Source organism: Vanessa atalanta, chromosome 8, assembly GCF_905147765.1.
Source record: "Vanessa atalanta chromosome 8, ilVanAtal1.2, whole genome shotgun sequence".
Classification (NCBI taxonomy): domain Eukaryota; kingdom Metazoa; phylum Arthropoda; class Insecta; order Lepidoptera; family Nymphalidae; genus Vanessa; species Vanessa atalanta.
In genome coordinates this window covers 133,332-154,841 of record NC_061878.1, presented here as the reverse complement: position 1 = coordinate 154,841, position 21,510 = coordinate 133,332, and the positions used below count along the sequence as shown (strand labels likewise).

The 21,510-nt window shown below is 33.4% G+C and overlaps 2 protein-coding genes across 5 annotated transcripts in view; one reads left to right on the top strand and one right to left on the bottom strand.

Moving 5' to 3' along the window:
- LOC125065878 overlaps nt 1-21,510 on the bottom strand; it is a 177,367-nt gene that overhangs the window by 96,597 nt on the left and 59,260 nt on the right. The window contains exon 2 of the mRNA XM_047673734.1: nt 4,085-4,452. Within this exon, the coding sequence (XP_047529690.1) occupies nt 4,085-4,203 (119 nt within the window). The 5' untranslated portion in view covers nt 4,204-4,452. The remainder of the gene's footprint in view (nt 1-4,084; nt 4,453-21,510) is intronic.
- LOC125065603 lies at nt 581-2,044 on the top strand. Of its 4 annotated transcripts, none has more exons than XM_047673314.1 (3): nt 581-696; nt 1,085-1,241; nt 1,384-2,044. In XM_047673314.1, exons 2-3 carry the CDS (start codon nt 1,088-1,090, stop codon nt 2,007-2,009), a joined length of 780 nt encoding a protein of 259 aa, XP_047529270.1. In that variant the 5' UTR covers nt 581-696; nt 1,085-1,087; the 3' UTR covers nt 2,010-2,044. The 4 variants fall into 4 exon arrangements, with proteins under 4 accessions (XP_047529270.1, XP_047529272.1, XP_047529269.1 ...); XM_047673316.1 differs by lacking the exon at nt 581-696 and adding an exon at nt 730-892 and having other exon boundaries at nt 1,411-2,044; XM_047673313.1 differs by lacking the exon at nt 581-696 and adding an exon at nt 732-917.

The window sequence follows — 21,510 nt, the reverse complement described above, 5'->3', positions numbered from 1 at the left end:
TAAACCTCGCAGGGACACTTCAGTGCACCATAAAACTGAAACGTTTAAGTACGGTCTCTCCAGAGTATTACAGATGTCCAATAAAATCATAATAAACGATGGATTACTTTCTTTAATGATCACAAATATGAATTATTTATATGAAGGTTTCATTTTATTTACAAAATCTGCGAGTATTTTCTGATCACAATAACTCGTCAGGAATATTTTTTTGTATTATTGTGAAATCATCATGTGAATCAAACGTTCCCTTTTTTTTGTAAAACTATGAATTTAATTCTAAAAATATCGGAAATCTTTCAATTGTTTCTGAAGTAGCATAATGATGATATTAAATTAAACCGTCGTTTTAATGTATATTATTTTACATGATACATGATACATGATACAATTGAATGACCGGGTGCGTTCAGCAGTAATTTATTATAGCCCATTTATATTCAAAAATATAATATTAAAGTGTAAACAAAATATCCGATTACACCTACTACGTAAGTGATTATTTATATTTCGAATCAAATTACATTTGAAATCTTTGTGACTGCGTATTAGATATGTCATTAAACTTAGAGTCATAAAATAATGTAACACGCGAATACAAATGTTTCAATAAATAATATTATAAATATAAAGTGATTGTTTTTCAAAAGTAAACATACATTCTTTTCTGACATGTAAATTTAAGTGGACTCGTAGGTAATTTAGTGTTACGCAAGGTAGACTATAAAACACGCATCCAATAAACAATGAAATCGATGTTGCGAAATGTTCTGAATTAGATTCGAACGGAATTTCAATCGCATTTTTATTCCTATTGCCCGTGTCAGACGAATTCAGCAAAACTTGCTTTAACTTCTGAAACACCGTATTAAAAGTTTCTGTTTAAACAAAGGTCTCTTAAAAGGACTTTTATTCAAGAATAAGTTTTGTAAAACAGTCATTTTGATTAAGGGATTTGCTAAAATTAATTTTGGCCTTTAGGATCTTTTGCAAATTAGTTCTTAATAGCTAAATCCTTGTATTAACTTAAATTATCTGCTGTCTTATTTTAAAGATTGCTTTATTATTAGTTTTTGTTTCGTAGGTTATGCTGCCTCTAATTGCTTCGCTGCTAACATGGTTAGCTGCAGCTGGAGCCAGAGACGTGGGTAAAGCTCTTAAGACTATGCCCATCGTCACTAACTCTCTGGTTAATTTGGGCAAAATGGATATTGCTTTCTACTTTAATTCCCGACCTCAAGGTTAGTCAAATCAATTATTTTTTTTAGATTTAACTCATAAATAACATTGGACAACTGTGTTAATATTATATACAATAACACCTTGTAATATTTATGATATATATTGCTACTATATTTGAAAATATTTTTTTACCATTTTTAGATTTAGCAATGCGATCTGAGCTTCCAGGTCACGGGTCCAGTTCATCGTTTGGTCCAAAAGTCGAATCCTTATTAACGGAACCCTGTCCTTGTTCAAGTTTAAAATACATAAGAGATTCTTCACAAAACAACCCATCTGAGCTCTTAAGCAAAATTCTAACTGGAAATGACCTGTTTTCTTTTAAAGAGCCCGCTACCTCGACTCTTTGTTGTGATTCACATGAAAATGTACAAGAAGATGTACTTTTAGAGTTCGGTCCGAAACAAAGTCAAATTTTAGCGAATCAACAAAACTCCTTCCCATTACTGCCATTTTTGTTTGATAGCATTCAAAGTAAATCTAATTCACCTTTTGTGCTACCAAAAGCAAAGACTGTAGAAATTTTGATATTCCCAAAGAAACGGGGATTGTCCATGGACATTGACAAATTTACGACTAAAAAGAAGGATATTATAAAAGTAGTTGGAGATAAAGAAATTAGAAATGAAATTAAGTCCAACAAATATGTTCCACCGATTGTAACTTCTATCAAGAAAGATTTAGCACTTCAAGAAAAAAATAAACTTGTCACAAATAAAGCAGACGAGACCAAGTTTACTGTTGATAATAAATCAAACATAGTGTGATGTTCCAATAAAACATAATCGTGTCACTCTCACCATCCTGCTTTTTATTTGATATAACTTCATAAGGTTAATATTTCATCATCTAAATCAAACAGTCTAACGTTTTTAAAACATCAAAAACTTCGAAGTTTTTATTATATTTTAAATGATGGGCAATTCCATTAATAAAAATAAAACATGTTATTTGAAAATTCTAAATTGAAATAAACAAACGAAAGTATCATTTTCCTAAATAACTAAAATATAGGATAAGTAAAATGTATTTGTGTCTCAACACTGCAAAGAAAGAAAAGATATATACGCGTAAATACGCCCACAGAATTCTGTACCAAGACGAGTCAATTTGGCAAAACAATGAGTATTAGGTAAAGTTGGGACGTGAAATGAATGTCACGGTCCTCATTTACATAAAGTTATATCAGCAAGAGCATTTTGTCAATTACAAAGCTCAATAAATTGAAGCACAATGTTACTTTTAAGTGTATTAGAGCTTTAATTTATAATCAATGCATATAAGATCGTTCCGAGTTACGACTTTTCTCGGTTTAAAATTGGCTGTGCTGCGCCCTACCTTTCTCAATAAATGGTCTTTTTTCAAACTCTTAGATCCTTAGCTTAGCTTATTCATAAGAATAAACATAATTTCTAGTTTTATAGATTTGCATAGATTATTTTCTCCCAGAAATAAATATTTCCCAACAATAAAATATTCTATTTAAATAACGCATGTACCTCATAATTTTTTCGTTTTAAATAATATTATCAAATGTTAAAAGAATTACAAATACATCCTGACAGACTGTATAAATCTCGCTATAGATGAAATCAATCAGATCAAAAATTCGTCGTTTATAAGTAACCGAACAATACGAGTTTTATTTTTTATAAAACAGATGGACGGACGGAAACACTGGCTTACACGGGCTCTTCAAACCGAAACACTATAATATTAAGTATTGATGTTACAAATTCGGGCTTGCACAAAGCCCTACCACCAAGTCAAGTTCAAGGCGTAGCTTCAATAAATATTATTAAAAAATGTTTATATATATACATATATATAAAACTACATCATAGAAACTAATTACTAAGGAACGTTGGAACTTTGTACAAACACCATTTACACGTAACAACCCATTTATTTTATGAAAGGAACCGTAACTTAATTGCGTTGTTTTACAGAAGGATAAAATTCGTTTAATTTATTTAGTTATTTAATTTAACACTCTTAGGGAAGACTATTCATCATTGTAACATAAATACTTATATACTTATATATGTAAAATAAATATTTTATATTTATAACATTGTCCATTTACCTCACTGAGTTTTGTAGAAATGGGCAACTTGATAGTACATAGTCCCAGCAGAGCAGTCTTCAAACTGTGACACTAAGGCGTATATAATGTGTGTGTAGACTGGGCTTATTTGAGTCGAGATAAAAATCTTTTTTCTCTTTAATCGTTATTGAAAATAATTATAACAAGAAGTATACGTTCATTTACGTAATTTATAGGATTTTTGTTCGCATTAAAGCTATAAAAGGTAATAAAAATCAAATCATAAATGATCAAAGTCCCATTTGCTTATGTAATTATTCCCGTTGTGCTCTAATGTCAACTATCACAAAAAATACATTTATCGACGTCAGCGAATCAAATAATACCAAGGGAACCTTCGCCTTATTTATGCAATATATTTTTCATATTTTTTTTGAATATTTCAATTTTACGTATATGATGCGCGTAAAATACTATGCAGCGCCTCTTTACTTATAAATAAAGGTAATTGAATTATTTATTATTAAAACAAAATGACAAAACTATAAGAACAAATAGTCTCGCAAAGATCCACGAAGTCCAATTAACTTGCTCGACTGAAGCTCTCTCTTTATATATGTATATGTCGGGGAAAAAATTGGGATCCATACTATCAAACACCAAGTCAATATAATATAACCAAGACAAGTAGGAATTAATGTCATATACGATACGTGTACAATAAGTTATACTCTACATTGCGAAACAGTGGATAATTCTTAAAATGAACTACTTACTATCATTAAATTAACTTACTGCTTTTCCTTTCTCTGCTGCCGTTTCTTTTTGAACGCTCTCCTGACCCGCAGGAGAAGAAACGCGGCGCGGTCTATTGTTAACACGGACGGCCGCTTGGCGGCGCTGGGCTCGTCCATTCCCTCGTCTTCGTCTGCCGCTTCATCGCACAACTTCAGGCCGAGCCATCGCTGTTTTGTGGCAGTCCTCGTGGTGGCTCCGAGTGAAACGCACGCAAGCAAAGCAAGCACCCGCGTGAAATATTTTGTTTTAGTCTACTAACTTATATAACCGAGTAAAATAATAATAATAAACAGATATCACTTATTTACACTGACTCACTAAATCACTTCGTTAAAATACTTTCCATAACACTTTGACACCGCACCCTGGAACAAAAAAAAAGGAATTTGATTTTTCATCGCGAACAACTTTATCCTTAGTTACACAAATTTAATTATTAGTTAAACTTAAATAGTTACTTATTTAAATAGTAAACAATTAAGTTTAGTTTAAAACTATAAAGATAATATGTAACAAATTCGAAATTAACAAAGCTAAATAACTTAGTTTAGTTTGGACTGGAATCAGTTATATAGTTTTTATTTATGTAAATAACAAATGTAAGGAAGTAGCATAATAGTTGAATTAACTGATCTACACTAAGGAAAGGGAGGATATCAACGAAGAAGGCGCTGAGGAAAAGGGTGATGAAAGGTGTTGGAAGTTCCTTATTTGATTTTTGTCTTAATATTTTTAAAACCCAGTTTCTATTTTATCTATTCCCAATATTCCAAGTTTCCAATCTTTTGTTACTAAATTACTTCCATCCTTTTATTTTAGACACAGAGAAAATGCTTCATATTTTTTCCTAACGAAGCTCCAACGATATTACAAGATCACTTTCAAGTCAGCCCGGTTATTGGATGGTCATTAAAAAATACAGAATCTTGGCGCATCGAGTTGAGAGACGACTATGGCTAATTAATATATAAAATAATTATGATAATATTAATCTTTTTTGTACACTTGATAGTAGAGCTTTGGAAACCCCCTCGCTCATCAAATAATTTACCGCCAAACAGAAATACTTAGTATTGCTGTGTTCCGAGATGAATGAGCCAGCGTAGCTAAAGGCACAAGGGACACATCACCTTAGTTTGTATGCCTGGCACATTGACATTATTATGACAGCGCCAATATTAAAGGCCGGTGCTGACTACCGTTATAAAAAATGCCTAACTATATCATATACAAACTGTTTTGAGGAAAGAACAAGTAAGTCATTCGGTAACATCTGATCGCTTGTGTGGTTGGCGCTGATTATTTTAAAACTTACTAATCCGATTGATTGTACACATCGATATGATGCCTACACAAAGCTGACCTTTCCGACTTCATGCGGTTACAGTGTAGTACTCAGAAAAGCTTTTAATTTAAAACTCAATTAGAGTTATTTCTCGCTTTCTAGTGAAATTACTGCTATTTTGGATGTCGATTATATTTGTTTTTTGTTTTTTTTAATTCGAGTACGAAGTAGATTCAGATTGTTCAATTGTATATTAAATATAACATATATGATATAACATCGTCCCGACTGACTGATTCATTATAAACTGTTAAAGTAAGTGTCATAAAATTTGGTGAGTAGAGTAATTTTTCTGAGAAAACACCTGCTAAGAAAATAATTATAAAATATCTACCACTAAGAGGATGAAATAGGGGTTGAAAGTTTGTATGGAAGTTCGATATTTTAATGTTTGAAACATGAAACTTTATTTTTGGGCTACTGATTAAAAATGAGTATATAAGTATTTAAGCGTTTCTGGATATTCTACCTGAAATACACACAAATGTGGTACATTTTATCATGTCTTAAATTAACGTCATACTTAAAATTAATCTGTAAATATATTCTACTTCCACTTTTACAGAAGCAACGTTTCAAAGTTAACGTTGATTCCGATAAGTAGAGGACACACACGAGTATATTTAACGGCGAGACACTCATCATATTAGAGTGTCACCGTAAGTCGCTTTTCAACAACATACGAAGCGAATTCTTACAGAATGGCGCTCTAGGCACTGGTACTGTTGTTGCTTGCGACCTCTTTGCAATTAAATTTATTTTAATAATGCATATTGTACCTTAGAAAATCATAAATCACTGAGGTTATTCAACTTGGTACTTTCGTTAACAGCGGGGGCGGTTTGAGTTCCTCCACGGCACTAATAAGCGGCCTCGGCTCGAAATATAGCTCTAGTTTGAAGATACTTACCACTTTTCATCTTTACGTAAAGTACTTTCAAGTTTTTGAAGTTTTATACCTTTACCCATAGTTTGCATTTATCGTCTTTCCCATAAGAGTATTACGTATTAGGAATAGTATGAGGGATGCGTAATTATTTATTTTATTTTGAGTCTATAAAAAGACTAGTCTGTATCGGTTACTTATGCTGCATTACCTATACGACCATAAGTTTTGTTTAGAATCGTTGAATATTATCGTTTATTATCAAGATAATCGAGATAGTCGAGAAATAATCAAGATATACTTGGTAGTAGGATTTTATACAAGTCAGTCTGGGTAGGTCAATATTTCGTACAACACCAATGTACCCGGTGGGCGGTGGTCACTGCTTACCATCAGGTGACCAATTTGCCCGCCCTAAAAAAGATAAGTCAACAAGTTCTTATATAAACATATAAGTTGTTATTTAAATAATGAATAAATAACATAATAATAATAAATGTTTAATAATCTACAAATCACATCCTTCCGGGGCAAGCACTGCTTGTAGAAATGTATTGAAATGTTATCTATATTCATAATTTCGTGCAGGTAGACTTGATGGAATCTTACCCACGATAAATTATAGACTAACAAACATGAAAAATGTATATGTTATATGAAAAGTAAATATTAAACCGCAATTGTTTACTTTTATTCATTTTACCCGAGCGAAGCTGGATTTTAATAAATAGTGTGGCGTAGTTTATATGGCCATTCAAGAATTTTATAAATGTAAATCATAAAACGTGTGAAATTCGTATTCGTTGATTCCCAGATGTAAAAATTCTATTATTTATAGCTAACGATGTATTTCATTAGAAAAAATAGTACAGAGTTAATACCGTAAATGTACGTATAATACGGTTAAGAACTGTGTTAGTTGTGCATTCAATCTATAGGGACTGGCTCATACTGTGTCGTCGTATGCAAGAGAGCAAATGGCATTGGCAACTTAATAAACAAATATATCCACAGCGTGCCGGGTACTCGCTCTAGTCGTGAAACAGCGTGTAAGCAACTGCTCCGTTTTACAGGCATGTGTATCAACACCTTTATGGAGAAGGTATTATTATATATTCTTATTATATATTATTAGCCGAGTTCCGCTTTAAATTTAGACTATTGACGTGACAGGGGCGAATTTAATGTTCTTGTAATATAATAATACAAGCGACTGCTTGTTTTAAAATAGATAATGTTCAGTCACGCTCGTAAATAGTCCAATACGACCAGCGGCACTTAATTTTCTTTAATGGACAGTTTCATCCGAATATGAAGTCGTAAAATTTACAACTAGTGTTTTTATTACGGTTTAACGTTTAAAGATGAGATGAGATTTGATTATACGAAATCCAATGAAGCAGGAACATTATATATTGGGGATATTGCTTTTAATACTGTCATGCGATTAGTTTATACAAGCTTTAATTGATTGATTGTGAAACTGTGCTGTGCCGATATAAACGAATGTACCTTTTGTAACATAGTGGGTAGACTGAAGTGATGTATAACATAATATAATTATTACAATTAATGTATCGATCATTCAAACTAAACTCTCTTTTGTAACCATCTTTAATTCCAACTGCCAAAGATGTTACACATACAAATTCTCTTTTTTGGGGCAAATTATACGTTTTTACAACAGGATCCCAGAAAACGTTCAAAATTATTCAATTATAAAATTCAAAAGAGTCGTTAAAGAGCGTTTGTGTGCTAAAGGATATTACAACACTAATGACTTTTTAGTTGACTGCACACCTTGGGAATGAAATGATCGCCTCCAGGCTGTTTCAAATAACTAAAATTGTACATGGAAATGGTTAAAATATATATATATATATATATATCCCGCTGAGTTTCTTTCGCCGGTTCTTCTCAGGTCCGAGGTGCTAAATTCCGAACTGGTGGTAGATTTTTGACAATCAATAAGCAAGTGTAAACACTTCTATATTGAATAAAGATTTTTGACTTTGACTTTGACAAAACCATGTTTGTTTTACAACACAGATTATATAATCATTATTTTTATAAATGCTTTTATTTATATTAATTTTATTCGTCAACTTCACTTGGCACGGCTTGGAATATTTAACATAGATTTTAATAGAGGAACTCAAGGAAAGTACACTAACAAAATATTTGTATTAGAGTTATAAATTCCCAAAAATACATTTTTTTTAAAATAAAATATACAAATATTTCATTTACAACACATAAACACGCTTAAATTGTCGTGGTAGATTTTTGACAATCAATAAGCAAGTGTAAACACTTCTATATTGAATAAAGATTTTTGACTTTGACTTTGACTTTTGAAAAACATTACTAATATTAGTTTCTTTCCAGCGCCGTCATTACTATTTTAATTTGTTTTCCATCCAAACCAGAATTGCGGTCCCGCGAGAAAATACTGCCTTCATTGAACGTGATCGCATGTTGTAATTTTTTAAATTCAACCCGGATGAATATATTAAGAAAGTATTATATAGGTATATATCAATAATTTATTTGACCACCTTATATTATTGTCATTTTACTAGATTAAGAAAACGTAAAGCTAACGGTTAGAATTAGAATTATAATTATCCAGAAGACTCGAGCATCAATATTTTAGATTACCTAATCCATTTTTTTGTAAAATCCGTTATCACGAACGATCAAGCTTCATTCAAATCAACATCATTGAATCAAATCGACGTTCAAAAAAAATCATATTATGGTGTGATTGATATGGAATGATGAGTGAAAATATTGAACCAGCGTCTTTTTTCACCTAAGGCGAATGATTCCAAATGAGTTTGGTAAGCCCACGTTTTAAGAGTCAGATTCAGTCAGAGAGAGAGAGAGAGAGAGAGAGAGAATATTTTTTCTTTTTTATAAATTCCATTAATCAAAATGTATATTCTCGTTGATTCTTGGCCTCGCTATGTAAATAAAATAATTAATTCATACGCGTGTCTTCGAATATGAACAGCCTATGAATGTTTTAGCCTTATTCTCGTGATAAAATGAAATAATTTATCTTTATCTTCTTGATTACACTAGAGAGCGAAAAATACCTCGTGGATACAAAACGACGAAGGTGCGCGAAGGTAGAGAGCTCAAATATGGATAGGCTACGAGTGTTTACGAGCTAAATTTACAAAAAAATAACATTGATGTGTCGAGTGAGGTAATACCACATGTAGGTATAGCTGTCAATGCACAATTGAAGATTAGCCCAGCACGGCGGCATTGGTCGAGTGAGTGTAATGAGTCTATCAATGTAATTATAATTTGCCTGCTCCTATCCCGTCTACTCTGTGTCAACGCAGTAACCGCGTGGAAAGGATTAAACAAGCTTGGTTCCCCGCTACCACGAGGGTTGAGGTCACGCAATGCAACGCTTAATAGTCTTTGAAATTGATTTGCTATAAAATTATACATAGAAAGATTTGAATAAAGAAACTATTTAAACAAACAACAAATTATAATAATAACAATCATCATTATATAAGATTTTAAATTAACATGGTTATTTTTATTACTAACAGTAGTCTCGTGAACAAGACATTCGTAGATAATGTCGAAATATCGAGCTCCAACAAATAAAAATAAAAAACATGGTAAATATCCCGTTTTAAATACTGTTAGTAATCATCATTATTCTTAGCAGATTTAAATGCTTCACAATATTAGAAGTAAGGAAATATTTTTTATGTTTTCTTGCTACATTTATAAAAAACCATGTGTGACTTGTATTTCCCTGCTGGTTGGGCGTTTTGTTAGCCCGCCATGCGAGAATGAAGCAATAAAATCACAGGATCTAATAAAATATCTCAGACTTTTTATATAAAAGGGAAACTTTCGACTGACTGACCATCAACGTACAGCTTAATCATTAAGCCACAGCCTACACTTGAAATTCGAAGGATTGTAATATTAATCTTCGACTTCAACCCTCCGACCCATTAAAAGCGTTATTATGTGTCGTATCCGTTTTAGGGATTACTAGGAGCCGTGCTGAAAAAACTGTACATGTTTTTTAAATAAATCGTCGCGACCAAGCTGCGACGGGTATCGCCGGTTTAATTATAATAATTGTTGAAACAAGACACAAAGGTACATCAAACTCAGGGTTCAGCGCTTCAGACAAGTAATAATTACAACGATCGGAGCGTTACGTCACGTTTCATCTCTAATTAAACTTCGTAATCCGCTTAAAAGTTAGCTGGTCACGTCGAAATTAAACTGTTCGCTTGTGTCCTGGGGAATATCACCTAAATACAACCTGAATATTATCTGAATTAATCTGAATATCATTATCTAAATTGTCGTCTTGTATAATTATTTAATTGTATGTAACGCATACACAAACGCGCGATAGGTGGCGTGCGACATCTATTGCACGCTGATAGTACTATGAACCACACACTTTCCAAGTGCTAGTAAAAACTGAAAAAGTTTTGTCTTGCATCTCTGCAGACCAAAGTGGGATCTTACCCACAGCATGCGAATATCACTTATAAAGGAGCAACACAAATACATAGACTGAGAATACAAATCAAAAGAGTTTTAAGTTTTAAACGTAAGATTATTCCTCGCACTCCCTTTGTCAGAAATAATACCGAAAATATTTCGTCTCGACCCCTAAGAACACTCACTTAATACTTGGATGCCTCTTAATAATTTAGATATTCAAGTGAGACAAGTGGCCATAGTCCAGTGCGCGTGAATCTTGACCGAATATTGCGATCGAACCCAGGCAAGCGCGGCTGAGTGTTGACGATGAGATGTTCTCGTTATTTATATCGTTATATCCTGCATGTGCCGGGTAAAACTCTGCCTCATCTGTACCCATATACCGACAAGTATTAGAGCGGCCTCGTGAAATAAGTTCCGAAACTTCGAGTCGAGAAACGAAGGAACCTTTACCCAGAAGCCAATTAGAGGCTTACTTTATTTTAATTTGATAAATTTTATTTGGAAACATTGATAGCCATACAATACTGAAATAAATAACCACCTCTTCGTTTCCACACTCATCGTGTTCGGTATGTTCTGCGAGCCGACTACATTATCAGGACTGGCGTGCCGCCAGGACGTACATCACCAGATAATCTCCATAGACATGAACTGCGCTGAGTAGTTTAAAATTCATTATTGCCTGCTTATCGCGCTGTGTTAGATTTAACTTGATACTATTCGAAACTCGAAGCTACTTTATAACTTGGATAAATTTCATACATTCCTATTAAAAAGCATAAAAGTTTTGAATAGAATTGTATTTCAACAATATTACAAACATAGAATTAGGCAGTTTTATTTATTTAGGCAACCGTTATTGTCCGCTTTGGCGCCGCTCCTTATGAGGTCGGTGTCCACCCGAGATATTTCATCCTACAGTCTGTAAATCAAAAATCAATAAAAAAATATACTTCATTGGAGTAGGCTCTTGCAGGCACTTTTGAATCGTCATTTTATATAACTATATCAAGTAAAGCTACAACCGAATAATATTTGACGAAACACAATTATGACTTTTTGACTTAGTAGAATTTTTCGAGTTAGATTTTCAATGAGTTATTTCACTTCATTAATTTCGAATTATATTATGTTTTATATTAAATATATCGTCGAGTTTAACACAAGGTAATATCAAATGAAGTAAAGAGGAGTATTTAGTACCTTTCACGCTTGGACAAAATATTTAGATTTTAGTAAAGAATATATTCACATGACACCGCACATCACCTTAACACATACCTATAATGTACATTTTTGTATTGCGAATCATAGAGTTATTTTAACAAGTAGGAAGTTAAGAAATTTAAAGACTCGTTGAACATATTTCTCGTATATTAACACGACAACGTTAACATAGACACGTCTCCTTCCGACAGAAGAACCGGCAACAGCAACTGACCAGAATTACATTGTTTTGAAACAATGGTTGATTACACTTAATATGATTAATTTCAAACAACCGGATGACAACATATCTTAAGGTGCGTATCAGTAAAAGGTGTTAGGATTTGTGTTAAAACATAACCTTTGAACGATACTCAAGTTTCACGCTTAAATATTTTTAAAGCGTTGAAGGAATGTTTCTCTTACAAAGAGAAAATAATTTTAGTAAATATTAAATGACAATTGCGTATGCAACATTCTTTTAAGTTTATTTAAAGTACCCGACGTATATATTCGCAGCTGTATTATGCTGTATTATGCAGCTGAGCGGTACAATTCACGAGGGATTTCCGGTAACGTGGAGTGGATCTTATCAAAGACGACGTCTCCATACGAGAGAGACAGGATTTCCAAGTTTTTATTGTAATAGTTGTACTAACTTAATTTTTAATCTTATGAAGTTTTTATTATTAACATACCATGCATAATTGTTTTGGTGAAAAAGAGTAAATTCCAAAATATTTTTACTGGCCCGATCTAGAATCGAATGGTTCGGAATCTGCAGCATTATCTCGGTATACGCTAACGATTAAATAACGCTGCAGCTTAACGATGTAAAAATGTACGAGACAACCTCCAGGTCAAATCCAAGCAAATTTACATTGTCAAGTATCTGCCAGCGCCAAAGGCACTGAAGAGTTTCGCTTAGGAAAAAAAAACCTTAAAAAAAAAGGTTCAAGAAAAACAAATAGTTACATTTAAGTATAACCGCAGCTACAGCTACACAAGAGTGAGTGCATGGAGCCGTGTTTAAATATTTCTCTGTGAAGTCTTAAAAGGTTTCGAGTTCTCTAGTTGTAAACGTTTTCTAGATCGTTTTAGAAACAGTAAAAAAGTTGCTGTAATCTATGCTCCGAGCTTTCCAGAAACACTGATATTCCATTACAAACGAAAACGTACAAAGCTTTAATACAACTCGGTATTTTATACATTTAAATTATTTCTCGGAATTTTATCAAACTTTGTATTTTATTCTGTAATTTGATTCGGGGTTTTGGTTAAGATCAACAGTTCAAACTTTGTATTCAGTGTTATATTCATTCAGTAAACAGAAGATTTTATTTCTAAAATGAAAGAATATCTGATGTGCTATTCAAAATACAATCCAAGTCCATGAGAATGAGGGCGCAGGCACATCTGCCAGCACAGCTTATGAGCAAAGCAAACGCATTATCCTCTTTAGTTGTCCTGGAGTCGGACGATCTTTTCCGTCCGCGTTTTCTGTATTTATATTATCTGCAGAATACATTCTACGACATATCGCAGCTATCCAGCAAAGTGTTTCGTTATATCATCCCGACTTTGACCTCTGAAATATCATTCCATTCCTAGTATACGTTCGTCTCAGAAAATTGCCGTCAGATAAAGAGCTCGAAGGAAATGATTATCCCTTATCCCGAGTTATTATTTTACGTTGACATTGCAGCGGAGGCCGTCTTTACGATTTTCTGATATCGCCTTTTAACTGACGCGTCACTTCTTCAATGGAACAAAAATTCTTGTTATTAATAAATTGAGTATTAAACTTATTTGAAAGTATCGCTTAGTCATTATTTTATCAAAACCGATTCAATAAATCAAAAGTTATAATAAATTAATGTACGTAAATATTGGTTTATTATTACGGGATTAACGCGGGTAAAACCGCTCGGCATAACTAAACGAAAAATAAAACTCTTTCGAAATGTAGAAACTGACAAGTCAGCTTACCTGGACAATTGTTCAAATCATAGAATCTAATTGAAATTCCGCAGTGAAAATGTCGAACTTGATACCGCTCAAAGTTTCAGTCTATCCAAGGGTATCCGGGGCACCTGGGACCGTTTTCATCAAACGCTTGGAGTTGATTTGACTTAATCCTTATATTGTAACAAATTTAGGGGTTATCTTAAGATGTTTGTAGCAATCTTATAAAGCGAGACCATTTCTCACAAGATTGACTTTCAAAATTACACAAGTTATGTATAAGAGAAACAAGTAATGATGTTATAAATACGAGTACAGGATACGCTCACCGTAGACTTAAAAATATATACCGAAGTTGATATTAACAACATTTTTGGTAGTTTCAGTAATACCGGGTGCGCTAAGGGGCTATATATAAAATGCCATATAAAAGAAAAACATTTACTTTAAGACCTCGTCTGGGTGAAATAAGAATTTTTATACTAACAAATCGCAGCTTCCCTTACCGCCTCTGCTCACACACTCAAAATGTTGTCTAAATTGAAAATGTATATATATATATATGTCAAATAAACACAAAAGTCGCCTCTAACGTTTATCATTTTTTATTCTCTGCTTATCTTGTTCCACACGACCTTGAACTATGAACGTTGAAATTGTCTCTTCCTTAATCCGTAATTTCTTTTCTTTCTGGAGCAATTCGCTTATTGACCAATCATAGTCTTCGTCTTATATCGAACATTTATTATCTCTTTCGCTCTTGTTATCGACAAATCTTTCATCACAATTTAATCGTATAGTTTGAATGGAAATGATGAAAAATATATTATAATTATTGTCAAAATGATCAAAATGTTATTAATGTTAACTATAAATAATAATATTATTTTTCAAAATTTATTACTCGATATAATAATTATCATTTGAAAAAAATATTCAGTTGTGTTGAGAGAGTTAATTTATTCGGACACGAGAAACTTGTTCGAAGGTTCAAATTCGGGCAAGCGCTGTTCAGTGTTCTTGTACTTAATTTGTTTACGCGATGTGCGCTCGGCGATGAATGAAACCATAAACCTGAAGTCGGCTGTAATTTTACCACATCTACATCTATCATCCTGCACTTTATCAGACTGGCGGAATAAACGCTAAGCCTGGAGGCTAAGAGAAGCCTTTGCCCGGCAGCGGTAAAGGCGTTCCTGCCTTTATTATACTTTAATTAACCGAAATATTAAAATTTTGTACTCACTCGAAAAGTGTTATTTGTTGTTATTGCACGCTGTCAACATTATTTTATTCTGCAGCGGCTTTTACTCTCATTTCGCTCTGCGTCCACAAATCCCGCAATCTCTCATATGTACTCGACGCATCCTTAATTGCAATTTTTCCATGAGACTTAAAGCTGGCGTCGGATCACGCGTTTATATAATTAACAGCTTGTCGTATTTACGAATGTGTTTTATTCTAAGCACTTTTTATACTAAATAGTAATGGCGAAGGCGATACTAACAATCGATAGGAAACCCAATACATTAATCATTATTGTATCTAATAATTACACTTATGTTGGTGATTTCAGCAGAGTGTAATAGATAGCCGGGTGTCGGAAGCACGTCACGCCTAAGCCACCCGTGTGACAAGGAACCAATAAAAGTATTCAAGGGTAGATCGTGCGAGGCAGGCAGTCGGCCGTAACAGTCTGCCTGCCTCGCACGATCAGCCTGACAGCAAATCGTTATCTCGTGTTAGTGGCGAGCGAATGATGAGGCTTTTAATACGAAATAGTTTTGGGCGCCTAAAGTTCATGTTCGCGTGTGTTTTTTTGGCTAACGATTTTTAAATAATGCACTTCTGTCACTTGTTCTATAAGTATGCACTCTTATTGTTTTGTGTGTGTGAAAGAGAGAAAGAAAGAGAGACAGAGACATAGTAAACTTTCTTTCTTATTATTTTGTAAATAAAATCATTTCTTTTACCTCGGTACATTATTATTAGCAAAAGTTTAGAAACAATTCTAAACTTTCTCGTGGAAATACAATGGAATAATTATGATTTTTAATCCTTCGTAATACTGATTTTTATCTGGAGTAAAGTTACAAAACGGAGTTTCAGATTCATTTTCTTTAAAAGAAAATGACGCAACGACTAAAGTTGCTCTCAATCTGCTACAATTTAATTAGACGTACTGGTAAAGTTCAAGATCACAAGGAATTTACTCTCTTTAAAGAGTAGAGTTATTTATTCATATTTAAATGTTCATATATAATATGAATGACTGTTTGTTAAGTGCACCTACAATATAGTGGGTTACATTGGAGGTCATTGTATTGCTCGAACACTGAAGTCGAGAATGCAGTACTCGTTTGCCCTGTTCAGAAATAAAATGAAAATGAAGTACTTAAATTTATCACATTTTATGCTACTATTTTATCTCAGACGTTTTAAAAAAGTTCAATAGCAAATTTTAAAACATCGTTAATGTACATTTTAAGTAAGTGTTTAAGGACATTACAAAAGTTGTGACTTCTTAGAGCACGACTCGCGATTGAAACGGTCGCCTCCAGCTCGTTTCAAATAGAATCTTGAATAATTGCTTGCGTAGATTTTTTGACGGTCAATAAGTTAGCCTAATAATATTTAATAACAAATTCGAGTTTAACTATATTGATCGCCTCCGCCGCCAATCATAGCAAGTTGTCTGACGCCGGTTTTATGTTAGATGTGTTTTTCATTATTTTCATTTAAAACAATCAGATTTGCCGTACATGATTGGAAATTGTTTCGATTTAATTTACTTAATTTATCTAGACCACGTATCTATAATTTTCGAATTACAATTTCGAATACAGATTGTATTTGATAGCAAACCAGTATCCTTTTGATTAGAAGCTATGGATCTCTACTAAAAGTCGTGGACTCATATTCAATATACTTATGATATTCAACACATACTGTACAGTCGTCATGTGAAATGTTATTCGCTACTAATACTATATTATATTATCGATGGATTTGAATTAAATTTGGAGTAGAGGTAGCCGCGGGCGGAAGCGAGTCGAAGATATTTTTGTAATAGATTGAATAATACCTTCATTTGTTACCAAACTCGTTGCCAATAATCGCCAGCAAACGACTCAATTATCAAATCCGATATCAAACGAGGTAATTAAACATTTAATTTAGAATAATTTTATTGTAATGCTTTTATTATGAAATCTATGTCTAATTCTTGGGGAATTCCCGTAAAAATAATACAAGCCGTAGAAAACAAGCAGAATAATATGAGAGAGTTATTTGAGTATGTCACACACGCCATTTTTGAACGTTGATTTAATAAAGATTACTGGTAACATTATATCTCATCCCATTTTGTTTCTTGGCTATATAAAAACATTAAATAATAACTTACTTAACCTTTTTCTCGAACTTTCGGTGCGCTGCTAACAAAAATTTGGATCCGTTACCCTAAATTGCTTTATATTGCATTTGTTTTATTTCCCGCGCGTGAAACCGCGACGAGTGACTCTTGTTGTACATACTCTTGTCTTGCTAATAATAATATTTATTTAAGTTAAAATGACACAATGAACGATACTAATAAGCAAATATATTTATATATCATATAATTATACTCGCTTAACAAAATAGTTGTGTTCATCGAGTCATATAAATTTGTATTTATATACCATTTTCAAAATATAATGCCTAAATATTAAAACTTTACCTTACAGACCAGTGTTAAATCTAGACGAAGAATAATAATGTCCTCCGGACCTTTAGCCACGAATACAAAACTCACAGACTAGCGCAAGTGTAGTGTGTAGTGCACAAGCGCAGATGGCCTCCCTATTCCGTGACTGAAGAGACCTCGGGTTTCGGACGCCGGGGAACTGACTCTACGTGTGTTCCGAGGTTGAGCTATACCGCTAATTATTTCTCGGCTACAGAGACTTTCTTGGCAGAAAACTAACGAGTAAGAGTTCCGAATAGAGATTTAAACTCGGATTCGGATTCTGCAGATTCTGCGGATTCTGCAGCTAGACCATCGAGACGGTTATGTCTCGTGATATAAATTCGGATAGATTATGTTTCCAGCAACGCACAGTTGAGCACAGTAACGTTCAGTCAGCTTCAAACCTTTCTATCATTGTTATAATCTTATGTGCTTAAATGTTTTTGTACTGTCCATAAAAATAATTCAGAAAGATACTAGAATTATTGTGTATATTGAATACAAGGGGAATTCAATGGCTTATTACCGATGTATAACGTATCAGTTGATGTTATCCGGGAGATACCGCACTACTTATAAGGTAATGTTTGTGTTTTTCAAGATGGCAGCTAATGCTCGCTCCGCCGACGAAATCTCGGATTTACGTTCAGCTGAATTCATTATCAGGATCTTCACGTCTGCAATAGCTTATATTTTCTAAAGTAAGCAATTTTCCTAGACTTTCAGATTAAGAATGAAATTATTCGTGGAAGTTTTAAATAATTCAACAGTGACCGCCGCACGTGGGATGTGCAATCACTCCTGCTATCAGGAGCTGAGGTGACTTATTCAAGAACGGCGGGATTTAGTATTGGGAAGCAAACATCAATTGTTAGCACGTGTCTTTATAAACCGTATGTTAGCACTGTATGCAAACACACTGTTAAGACTAAGCATTTTTTAAGCAGTAACATTTTATTATATTTTTCCTAGCTTATGTCAGTTTTAGGGCTATAGTCGCATATCATATATTTTCTTTAAGCTAGACTAGGTATTTTGTATGTTTAAAGGAACTTCGATGTTAGCACTATAACCATAAATCGCGACTGTGAGTAGTTAATCAGTTTTTTTTGTCTTTGAATACTGAATAAAATGACACTTGATAGGAATTAAGAACCTTAAATTTTTCGAAACGAATGTAAGAGTATTTGACATTAATGATCCATTTAAAAAAAAACCAAGCATTTATACGCAATGCTTATATTATATTTTGGAAGGCACGGCCAATTGTCCCCCAAAAGTATTATCCTTCTGCCAAAATAATAATGTTCTATTTTCAAGTTACATAATTTTACTATTTATTTTATTAATAAATGCTTTCTTCTCAAAAATTATAGACAACGAAGAGACATTTAACGAAAATTCATAGAAGAACGTTAGAAATAGGAAGTACAAACAGTTTGTTTCATATCAGAAGACTTATTTTAATGCTTGAATAGCGGTTAAAGACTATATACGTATATAACTCCTCACACACAGCCGATATTTTACCAAGAAAATGTAATTGCGGGTCCAAGTCAACCCTTACGATATCGAGGGCCACTTCGTCTGGGATAGCAGGATATTGCTTCCGAAGATCCCTTAGATCTTCACTAAAGAAGTCCGCTGACATTCTTCGTCAATTCGATTGGTGTGTATCGATTCAGGATAACAAAACAGCGATTAGCCACTCACGCCATCTGTTAGGTTTGGGAGATGTTAATGTTTATTAATAAAAAAACGTAAATGCAATATTATCAAGCCTAATAGTTATAGTTCTTTCTTCAACTTCGATTATTTTGAAATAAATAAATATAAATAGCTGGATGAATTTTGATGAAAGTTTGCGTAATGATAGTTTGTAATCCGACTTATTTTATTTTATCTAAACTTTTGTTCAAGGAAAGTGATAAAAAAGACTCAAGATCAAAGACAAACACACACAAAGCACGAGAGAAATAATAGCATAGACGAATTATTTTTATGCAATCTCAGTTGTTCTTATCGGATTTAATGACCTTCGGTTATTAAATATAGTATTTATTTTTTCTCCATGCATAAGAAGAATTTATGATATGAATCCGGACACTGGGGGAGAGCTGGGTTATGTTGCTTACCCACTAAAACACTTGCAATGGCCGTCTGAGGCACCGGCCTGAGAGGCTAAGAGTTCGTTCCAGTGTCTGAACCTGCTATGAGTCCCTGCTATGTCGTTCTCCCCTCGTGGTTTTTTTAAAGCTCTTCTCTGACAGCGCGAGCCTTTTCCGGTCGCCATCCACTTCAGAGGAGTATTCTATCCACGGGCCACGTTAATTCTATAGGTAGAACACGTGAAGTTTAACCAACGTCCGCGGCGCTACTTAATTTTGTGCATAATTTGTGTTTATAATTCGTATCAAGCTCGGCAGCGAAGGAGATCTTTGTGTTTTGGATGAAAATCTACCGAATTTCCAAGCTTAGCAGAGAGACATCATATGTATGTATATAGGATGTTACCTCACTTTACTCTTTTGCTTTATACTTTATCTTTTTTTTAGGGTAACATTTTGTAGCTATTTTGGAACAGAGCAAAAATATTCAAAATTAATATTTAATTTCCGTGTCTATTATCTCGACTGGCTAAAGGAGACTCGGTGAGGCTAGTTCGTCTATCGACCAGAGAATACAAATTGCAATTCAACAGGGAAATGTTGCCAGCATTCTCGCCATTCCGAGCGGACATGATTTGTACGGCAAAAATTTTAGAATTTTGATTTTTGTATTATGTATTTGGATTATTAACATAAAAATATATCGAATTAACGTTAGTTCTCATTTGACCTCCCTTACCATAATTTTAAGGTATATAGATAGTACCGCGAAGAACCAACCAGAAGCTACATATAAATTACATTAGTAAGAGTATTACATGAATATATATAATAAACCTGCAAGACAATAAACGATAACAAAATATAGAACAAAACCAAATTCTGTTTACAATAATGGATGAGCCGTGTATTCCCTGTAAGGGAATAAATGTAGCTGTCAAACGCATCGATCACTATCATCAGTAGGCTTTTACGCACACGACCAGTATGTTTGCGGGAAATACTTCCTCCACTTAAAGTATTTGAAAAGGGATTTGGTGATAGGCACGCTGTCTATAGAATTCTGATTAACCGAACGACTTATAAAACCCACTGCATATATTGTAAGTAAAATATTATTATTATAAGGAATGTTTTTACTAAACTTAAAGTAAGCTGATACAGAATGCTTCACGTATTAAGTCTTTCTATGCATTGTTTGTACTGAAACTATTAAACACAAACTAAATTGATGTCTTGAATTTACTTAAAACAAATGTAAACAATAAACTCGGTATAACATGTTAGCCCAGTAACCAGAATGCGTACATTGAACTTCGCGGTTATTATATGCCTACAGTCGGAAAACTAAAGATAAATGTACACATTATTGTGTACAATCTACAGCTAATATTGGCTTTACCATATACTCAGTCAGAATGGAGCCCGCAGATCGGCAGATGCAACGTACGACGTAGGCGAACACCCGGGAGCTTTGACGATCTTTGGCAGAGGCCTCAGCAGCGGATTATGATTGGCTGACGATTATAATTATGATATTCGCAATGTCTAAATGAATATATCTAGTACAATAATATCGAAGGAAATATTAAATTATTCTATAGAAATTTAATTTTCACAGGTTCAAACCTCTGAATTATCATATGCTTACTATATGTTTACAATTATTGACAACGT

Bases quoted from the DNA above. Each gene is read 5' to 3' on its own strand.
- LOC125065603 (XM_047673314.1), top strand. From the start codon at position 1,088: ATGCTGCCTCTAATTGCTTCGCTGCTAACATGGTTAGCTGCAGCTGGA. The intron at 1,242-1,383 runs GTTAGTCAAATC...TACCATTTTTAG, and splicing joins CTTTAATTCCCGACCTCAAG to ATTTAGCAATGCGATCTGAG.